Source organism: Triturus cristatus, chromosome 8 (genome assembly GCF_964204655.1).
Source record: "Triturus cristatus chromosome 8, aTriCri1.1, whole genome shotgun sequence".
Taxonomy (NCBI): domain Eukaryota; kingdom Metazoa; phylum Chordata; class Amphibia; order Caudata; family Salamandridae; genus Triturus; species Triturus cristatus.
The window spans coordinates 1,218,813,324-1,218,823,475 of record NC_140591.1 but is presented as its reverse complement, the minus strand read 5'-3'; the positions used below and the strand labels follow the sequence as shown (position 1 = coordinate 1,218,823,475).

The 10,152-nt window shown below is 44.5% G+C and overlaps 1 protein-coding gene across 1 annotated transcript; it reads left to right on the top strand.

The window, feature by feature from the left end:
• Positions 1-6,609: 6,609 nt before the first annotated feature.
• On the top strand, positions 6,610-9,692 carry LOC146805619 (zinc finger MYM-type protein 1-like). The gene is made up of 2 exons (XM_085622898.1): positions 6,610-6,867; positions 7,313-9,692. Exon 2 carries the CDS (start codon positions 7,352-7,354, stop codon positions 9,464-9,466), a length of 2,115 nt encoding a protein of 704 aa, XP_085479024.1. The 5' UTR covers positions 6,610-6,867; positions 7,313-7,351; the 3' UTR covers positions 9,467-9,692.
• Positions 9,693-10,152: the final 460 nt, after the last annotated feature.

Sequence of the window (10,152 nt, the reverse complement as noted above, 5' to 3'; positions counted from 1 at the left end):
TGGCATTATCCATAGACTGATAGAGAGACTTCAGGTCAGACAACAGGGACTGCGACACATAAGTCCCGTAGATGCCCGCCCTCAAGGCCAGGTGGGAACCAGAATACACCTTACGGAGCGCCACATCCGCCTTCTTGTCAACCGGATCCTTCAGCACAGCATCTTCAGCAAGGGAAGTACGCCCCACCAAACTAGCCACAAACGAGTCAATAGGAATTGAATCAGGCAGTTCAGTAGCCATATCCTGCAGAGGATAGAGTTTAGTCATGAATCGCGGAATCAGAATGCGATCAGGATCAGCCCACTCGCGCTTCAAAACATCCTTGATGAAGGGATGGACAGGTACATCGACAGTGGCAGCACTCTGAAATTGTCGCAACAAAGGGCCCCTAGAGGTACTCGGCGTGTCCCCGTCAGGGAACCCCATGTTCTCTTTAACATGCTGCACAATAATGGTCATAGCATCCTTGTCCACATATTTGCCCTTCAACTCTTCATCCCCCAAACCAGCAGACTCATCGCCACTAGAGGCCGAAGAAACAGGAGCAGGACACCTGCGACGGGATCCAACATCACCCATCTCAGTCAAAGTTTCCCTGATCAAGCGCTTAATATGCGCATCAGCACCAGCATCACGGCGCCTGGACCTGGCAGGTGAGGGGGACCTGGAAGCACTAGAAGAAGAGGAAGACCTCTCCCGGTGATGTCTTTTCCTGGAATGTTTTCCCATCGTAAAGAACACACCAACAACAGCAAAATCGCCAGAGATAACAACCGCTATGCGGTACTCACCCCAAACGCTCGTATATAACGAGTCTCCCAAAGCCGGTAACCTCGAGGCGCCTGACTTCCGTCCACATGATCAAAAACCGGAAGTCAGGCATGACGACTTCCGGCCGGGGAAGTAGCTCCAACCAATCCAGAGGAGCAGCTCGGCCGCGCCCCCCAGCAAGCCCGGCAGGCCAGGAGAGGCGGCCATCGGGCCAAGATGTAACCAACGCGGTATTACACCGCCGCGAGGCTGACGAAAATGGAGAGGCCCGCGCCACTCCCCCCAAGCCCAGCAGGGAGGGAGAGGCCAACAACGAAGGGCCGCCGGCACCAGGTAAGAACCAGCAGCCACAACGCAAGATCCAGAAAGAAGGCAGGAGCGCCCCCGCTCCTGCCGCGTCCTCATACTGTCAGGATGACAGAAAAAAGAACAGGAGGAATGCTGGGACGGTACTCCTTAAGTACTCCCAGTGGGAGGGGGAAGGGTAGGTCCAGCATTCCTTCGTTCTTTTTTCTGTCAGTGAGATAGTTACATCTCACTTGTCCATGACGGTGTCGAGGACGGAGGGACCTGGGGGTAATGCTTGAATTACCGTTTCTTCCTCAGGATGCTTAATTTGTTTTTTCTGATGCTCACACCATCCGCTTTGAACTTCTCCTTGCCACTTTTGATGCCTTATTTAGAATATGGAAATTCCTTTATGGAACCAATCTACTTTATAATTTGTTCCCTTTACATTGATATAGTTTACATATTTATCTTTATAGTATACACATGTAGATTGCATATTTATATAGATATTCATGTTTTTTAATAAATTGATTTGCTAATTGATTGACTTGTAACCTTTTACTTAATCTGATAATAAACCTTCATTGTTTGGACATCATCCTCTGTCTCGCTTTTGTGAAGCCACATTGGTTACACTTTTATTGAAATATGTTGATTTAGCTCCTGGAGTGTGGTGGTTAAAGAGTAGGGAGAGCTGGTGATAGGGTCTAATCAAAGCAGATGAGTGGGTAGCTGTCTCCCAGCTCATCAGAAACTGAATCTTAAGCTGTACACTTCCAATCGCTTTTGTTATCTGAAACTGGACCAGCTTTGTGAATAAATATCTGTTATTTATTCACCAGTGTATCATTCTTTTGACCTTTGTGACATTGATTCATTGAAAAGGCATAGAATTCATTAACCAGGCTTTACAGGGGTTCAGAGAAAGGAGTACCATTCATGAAATAGAGCAATATTAGAATCAACCTAAAGATTGTTTTTCTTTCATACAATGAGTCTGATGCAGAATTTACCCCTTTGCCCCCATGAGCTCAAAACTGTTAATCCTACTTTTCATAACAATACATTTCTTGTCCCTGAGAAATGTGCCAAGACCCAGATGTTCCAAATCAAGGCACAGAAATATGTTGTCTTGAATTTCACAACATAGGATGGTCTTCGGTATAAATGTATTTATAATTATCTGGTCATATGCATGAATAAAAGGATGGAAATAAGCATTCGTATATATTTCGTAATGGTATCATAATGAAGGGTTATGATATTGATTATTTAACAAATACATTTATTTTGTTATAAGTAGTGTTGATGAGATGATAGAAGGGAATACTAGCACATGCCATACACTCATATGTCCCGGTAAAAGATGATTAGGAGTTACTCTACAATTTTAAGAGTAAGACTGACACACTGAAAATGTCCTGTAAATATACAGGTGATTATGTGGTTAGACAAAAAAACAAGTACATCGAAGAAAACCAGCCCTTAGGGAATTAGATAGGATACAGCAAGAATTAGTTGTAATCCCTTGTCTAGAAAACAGACTTTTTAATAGAGACCCCTCACCCACCAGGGTTGCCCCTAGGTGGCATGCTTAATCATTGGGGTTCCTCTCAATTCAATATGGATTGAGGCGTGCTGTGACTTGTGAATTACGTAGGAGCACGTTTTATTGTAGACTATGTGTAGTGCAGTGATGTGGAGTGGAAAGGGAAAGAAAATGTAAAAATACCTGACAAGTTGGCCACTCATTTATTCCCACCCCTAGTTGGTATGTTTAAAAATCAGTGGTCGTTTACTGAGAAGAAACCTGACCTCAATGGGTCTGGTTGTCTCAGTAATGTGTTTTTGTCAACATGTTTCGAGCTGTTCCCCTAATAGCTCTTCATCAGGACTCTATGGGGTCCAGCCCAGCGGCGGTGCGTCCATTGGGGCGCAGGGGCGGAGCCCCACTTACCATGCACGCAAATCAATCCCCAGAGTAGACCGGCAGCAATGGCAATGCAAATGATGCATTGCGTCGGACATGAAGGGGGTGGGGCCGGGGGGCGAGCACAGTAACTTGAGACTAGTTGACAGACAGGCAGCGGCTCGCAATTTTATTGCGCATGCTCGAGTTTGTCTCACGACAAGCACGAGCATGCGCATTCGCCGCACTGTCTGCCACTGACTACTGTACTGAGAGGAGGGGGCCGAGAGGCCGAGGGTTGCCTCTGCAGCAGCCCCCCTCTAGGTATCCGGGCGAGCCCTATCCGTGCTCTTTCGCCAATCCAGGGCAGGCGCTGATAATGCAGCGTCTCTGGATTGGCTGAGAGCCTGCTACAGCAACGAGTAACTGCTAATTGGGTGCCGCGCACCTATGGCCAATCACTGTGGCTTATGTCTGAACACAGTGACAGTGATTGGCCATGAGGTGCGCACTCCAGCAGTCGGTCGCGTCATCACGCACGCGGTGGTGCGACACACTGTCTGCTCACAACCTCGTGGCGGCGGTGCGTTCAGAGGAGTCGACCCGTCGTGACTGAGTGACTCGTCGTCGTCGTGTGTGTCATCGTGAAAAGTACCTGGGCTGAAGTAAGTACTGTATGAGAAAACAATAAGGAAATATGTACTAGGCGGCCGGCCTGTAGCTCTTACACTCGCCATGCTTCTGGGACAACACATAGGAGATGGCAGCCCTGTTTCGGCAGCTTGAGCTGTTTTATTATCATCTGTTGTAAAATATTGCCGCGATCTTCACCAAAGGAAGGATTGTGAAGACCGCCGTATAAACCGCAGTGATGAATATAAATGAGCGAGCAGCTCTGAGACTCACTAAAATATGCATTTTAATGGGGAGAGGGCGTAAATTGAATTTCCCATGTGCTACAAATCCCTAATGGCTCGTCGACATGTTTGAATATATTTTCATGAATGCAGAGAGGTTGAGTTCTGAAGTGGGTCCACGGATGCGTGAGTGGAAGGATGACTGAGTGTATATGTGGAAAGACCAGATTTCGAAGACCAAAACAAGCTACTGACATATGCATGTAGGAGTCCAAAAAGCCGTGACTACAGGCCCAGAAAACAGCTCCTCTTTCGCCACATCAATGAAAACTTCGATAGGATGTCACGAACGAGCAGCGGGGTGGCCATCGCTGTATGGAATGAACCGATAACTCCCTCAGAACTCGGCAATCTATTCATCCATTCAGAATACTTCTAAAGTCAACATCTCTCAGACGACAATGGAGCAAAGCACTCTGGAGAAGAGCTGTGTTGGAACGTGGGCAGTCAGGGTCGGCTCAAATTATTATAATGAACGTCAATAATCACCGGTGTCCTGGAACTTAGCCTCCATATTGAGCCTACAATTAAGCACCAAGAGTACCCTTTTAACGCGGGCACCTAAGGGTAGCAAAGTTGAGAAGTCCAATCACACTGTCTGACTGCGAGCTCCCCGACCCCGCGCTGTTAACGTGCATCAATCAAACTCCTCACTCACGCCATTCCTCCACGCCTAACTCACGCCTTGTTTTAAAAATGTATTAAAGACGATGGGGACGGTAGTCTGTCCTCCATGGCTATGGAGACAGCGACCCACATGATCGGGTGTTTGTGTAGTGTTTTTAAAAATAATGAAATGGCGACAGCGTCCTTGGTGTGAGCATGCCTGTGGATACAGGTGGAAGGCGTTACCTTGGGCTGCGCCATCTTCACACGCAGAGTGGCACACACTCTTTTCCACACAGATCAAACGTGCTCCTTGCCGTCTGTCTTCTGAATGATTTCATGGAGCTTCGTTCATTGCAACCCTACTCATGAAATTATGACACTGGACTCTGCTTTTCCACTGGCTTCTTCTTTTACCGCCCAATCTTTTCCGCCTCCCCAGGCCATTTCCACCAGCAATGGGCTTTTATTCCCAATCATGAATTGAAAAAAAGTTCGAAAGAGGCTTTGCCTCTCAAATTGGTAAAAGGCTGTTTAGTAAAAAAACGCATCAAGCACAGTTAGTTAAAAACGCATCAAGCACAGTTAGTTAAAATGGTGCTAAACGTACTTATGAATCTCATAACTGTCTGATATACTAATAGTGTGGCATAGAATTTTGCTTTATGATCTGGTTACCCATAGACATTGGCAAGCGTAACCATTCCCTCCAGCTGACCCCGAACAATGAGTGACCTCCCTGCTTTCACCATCCTAGAATGTGGAATCTTCTTGGAAATGTTGTAATTGTATGCGTGGTATTATGTGCGTTGCAGAGTCGCAACTAGAGCCAAATTTCGGGGGGGGGGCTGAATCTTTTAAGCAATAGGCAGAGTGGAGCTGCAGGGGCTCTTAGAAGGGGTGAAACAACAGCGAGGCCTCATTAACATGCAAATGGTTTTTTAAAGACCTGTGAAGTGCTCGGGTGCGGCTGTGTGTGCGCCGGGATGCTGTCTCAGCCCGGGCTTCCACACGCGACGGGGGGGGGGGGGCTGGCTGAAGCCCTGTGAGTCCAATGGGTGTTGCGCGCCTGCGTTGTAATAACGTGTGCTAAGCAACGCGCTGTAATGACATACAACCAGCAGCTGTATTATGAAAAGGAGAACAAAGCAGCTCCTCGACTACAAAATAGAATCGTGACTCCCTTTGTTTTCGCTTTGCTCGGGGATTGATATTGTACGCACCGGGATGTATCAGAAAGTTAAGGGGATCCACATTCTCCCCAAGGAGGTGAATCTTCTGGAGAAAGGCCATTGACACCTCTCTAGCATGGACACACAATGTGCGTCTTTTCATGGGAAAACTTAAACCCACCCTGCACGTTCTAAGTCAAACATTTAAAGGTGTCCTAGTCCTAACTGTCTAAGTAAGCAGCAATTCATGCTCCAGCAAAGCTTAACTCCAAAAAAACAGGATAGAAAATAGAAATGCATATGTCCCACAATTATGTGATAAACCGATAGGGCGTATGTTGGGCGCTTGTGAGCTAGGAGCAAAAACAATGTGTGTGTACGAAGAATGGTTGTATGCGCACTTTCTCTGTCCATGTACACAACCGAGCGATGAGGTGGGTTTCAGCTGGGTGTGCAATTTATCACCCCAACTAGGATTTATAGTTTATAGCTGCACAACCCGAAATAAAATAAAGGAGCAAAACGCTGTTTTGAAGCAAAATCCGGTAGATTTACAGATTTTAGAGACAGTTCTCAAGGGGAGCTCTTGAAATAAATGCTTGAAGATCTGCACCAGTACCGGTGCAGCATGCACGCCAAGCTTTTCACACTATGCCCATGCACACTGACTGAACTACTCGCACGCTCTGTCCGGGTGGGTCAAGCTCCTTGCAGATTCACGACGAGACGCAGTTTCACGCTATTTTTTCACGTTGGACTACTACCAGTGTTGCACTTCTTAATGTATTGATTAAAGGATAATTTGAATTTAAAATTGTGATCTATTGTATTCCATAAAGATACTGAAAGCTAAAGATCATATCATTATTACATTTAAATGTAAGCAGGTTCCAATGGATAATTTTAACGTAGCAGACTAAAAAAAAGTCTGGTTTCCCCGAACATCAAACAAAATAAATATTTTAAGAACACTGTAGTTATTTTATGTTAACTTGAAGAACTGACGCTGGTAAAATTCATTGGGATTACTTGTATTTTAAAAGCAATGCTTGTCTAGTTACAGCACGTTATTTTTATTTTCAGCACCTTCTAAAGCTTGACAACCCTTACCAAATTTTTGGTCATATTTCCGGCGAAGAACAAGACCTCCTTTGCTGCTCTTTCACCCCGGCTACGACCCAGCAAACACCAGAGTTAAAGGTAAGGAAACTGATGCTATTTTTTTTTTAGATTGGAGTTAGAGCTATGTGTGTGGTCACTGTACATGGTGGTTGGGGTAGGCACACATTCTGAACATTGTACCCTCAGTAGATGGAATTTACTAACAGCCTTAGCCCTGTGATTTGGCCAATAACGGTTGTTAACAGCACTGCTGTTAACAACCGTTATTGGCCAAATCACAGGGCTACAGCACTAACTATCCCTTGCCTTGTTCAAGGCCCTCAAGCAGTGTCTGTTTCAGTGCCTTCAGCAACCACTATGGCACACAGAGGCAGCAGGCAGTAAGGCTGTATTTTTAGCAGTCATGTTGTGCAAAGGGGAGCTGTTGGAGATTTATTGCGATACTGCACAAGATATATGTATTTATACTGCAATTTTATATTATTGCACCGCACCTTATATGTTGTACTTTGATTATTGGCAGGTTTCTTTAATATATATTGGTAAGGCCAGCATCGTCATCATGAATACAGTACAAGAGCTGATTACAAGGTCATTCCAGGCACGGCCACTTCAAGAGAAAATAGATTTAAAGCAATTGGGACCTCATCGGCCTGACCTAAAACTACAGCAAACTTCCCAGGACAGAGGAAAAATGTCCACACGTACATTCTCAAACGCCTGGTACACAAAAGCTGATTGGCTTACAGGGTGCCCTTTAAGAAATTCTCTGTTCTGCTTCCCCTGCTTGCTGTTTGGTGGTGAGTTTTCTTGGACAAATCAAGGAGTAACAGACTTGAAGCATTTGTCTGAAAAAATAAAGAAGCATTCACGCACAAGAAAGCATATGGAAAACCTGACTAGACTGGGAATGTTGGGGGAAGATGCTCCGATTGAGCAGCAGATAAGTGATGCATACCGCAAAGCAATACAGAAACACAATGAAACAGTTGATAGGAACAGACAGATTCTATCCAAAATAATTGATTGCATTCGTTTCTGTGGTGCTTTTGAACTGGCATTGCGAGGCCATGATGAATCGGAAGGTTCCCCAAATCCTGGAATATTCAAAGGCCTTGTGGATTTAATAGCAAGCATAGACAAGGATATGGAAGCACATTTAGCACGTGCTACAGTCTTTAAGGGCACCTCTAAAACAATACAAAATGAACTTCTTGACTGTATGCTCGAAATTATGAGAAGCCATATTGTGCAAGAATTGCAAAACACAGACTTTGTGGCTATTCAGGCTGATGACACCACTGATGTGGCCACTAAAACACAGTCCGTATTAGTGTTTCGATACATTGACAATGACAGACAAGTTGTGGAGAGGTTCTATGGTTTCACACATTTAAGAGACTCTAGTGCAGAAACCATTACTGCAGCTATACTGCGTCAACTGAGCTTAATTTTTCCAGAGCTGCCTCAAAAAAAAAAACTTATTGCGCAAAGCTATGATGGTGCGTCCGTAATGAGTGGAAGCCTTAGTGGAGTACAAAAGAGAATTCGAGATGTGTACCCTAATGCTCATTATGTGCACTGTTACGCTCACCAACTTAATCTTATTATGCAACAGGCAGTATCAAAGATCACCGAGACACGGATTTTCTTTCAGGATATAGGAGGCATGGCAGCATTCTTCTCGCGTTCCCCCAAAAGAACAGAAGCACTTCATGACATTGTAGACAAAAGCGTTCCAAGGGGATCCTCAACTCGTTGGAACTTTAACATCCGTACAGTCAACCTAATCTATGAACATAGAGAGGACCTTCTGAAATGTTTTGAAGCCATAGAAGCCAATGATGAGTTTGATTACAAAAGTCAGATTGAAGCCCATGGCTTTGGTAGAACACTACAAGACAGAGAGTTTCAGTTCTTACTGTATTTATTTCATGATATAATGCTAGCTGTCGACCTGTTATACAATCAGTTACAAGCACGAGAGATAGATACTGTCAAAGTGCAAGCATATACTACTATGTTTGTACAAAGCATAAGCAAAGTGAGAGATGGGGTTGACAATTTAGAGAGCAAACTGCCAGAGAAATATTTTTTCACAAACCACAGGAAAAACATCACCACTATGGTCCGAATTGCAAAGGAGATCTGTGACATTGTAATTGTGCAGGCACGAGAGCGTTTTTCTTTCACTAAACATTTGGTGAGTGCCACATTATTGCAAAGTCAACAGTTTGCCAAATATGATGAATCCTTCCCGGAGCGTGCTCTGAATGAGGCTGTGGGAGCTTATCCTATGCTCAATAAAGAAGAGCTGAGAACTGAGTTGACTGTACTGTACGGAATGCCTGTGTATCGGAAGGCCACAAGTGCCTTGTCTTTGCTGGCTTTAATCCATAAACTTAACATGGAAAAGTCACTTGGAGAGACAGTGGCTTTACTTAAAATTGTCATAACCACTCCTATGACAACAGTCGAGGCAGAACGATGTTTTTCAGCCTTAAAGAGGATTAAGACATTCCTGAGAAACACCATGCTTGAGGAAAGACTCAATGCTTTGGCAATGCTCTCTGTAGAGAGCAAGCTAGTTCAGAAAATCCCGGACTTTAACACTAAAGTTATTGAAAAGTTTGCTGCTCTTAGAGAGAGACGGGCTGATTTCATTTACAAAAAGTAAACAATGTTGAATGCTGCTACTTTGCAACCAGTTTAGTTTGTTAAATAAAAAACATCTGTGAGTGAGGTACTCAGAAATGCATTGTATCTCGAAGTCTGTTATGAAGCTCTGTGGTTATACACTGAATAAGCAGCTACCTATGTTATATGACATCTCTTTATTAATGTTATAACTGCACTTTCACAATTGCTTTATTAACCTTCCTGCTTTCTCAAATTTGCTTGAAAATGCACCATTTCTCTTCTCTTTTTTCAAAATTTTCTCGGGGGGAGAACCCCCCCGAACCCTCCTTATAGGGGTTCGGGCTCGCTCGCTACGCTCGCTCGCTACGGTGAAGTATACCAATCATTTTACGCCCCACCACTTTAAAATGTCACCAGCCGCCCCTGGTCCAGCCCCGTGTGTACCACTCCAAGTGAATCCTGTAATATGGACACAAACCATGCACACCTAATGAACACTGTATACATACAGTTCTATTAATTCATCCGTGTCTGTAATTAGAATGCAAAAAAAATATTACAAAATGTGACCTGTCAGCCGTGTTGGCAGGTCATATTAGCATGATTGTGCAGCAACTGTCAAAATATCGCACCCGTATATTATGGGTGCTCATATGGTCTATCCTATGTGCTCAAATCGTGTGTCATGAACATGCCAAGAGGGCTGACTTGCTGTCTCTGACA

Excerpts from the sequence above, each read along its gene's own strand:
- LOC146805619 (XM_085622898.1), top strand. The coding sequence starts at position 7,352 with ATGAATACAGTACAAGAGCTGATTACAAGGTCATTCCAGGCACGGCCA.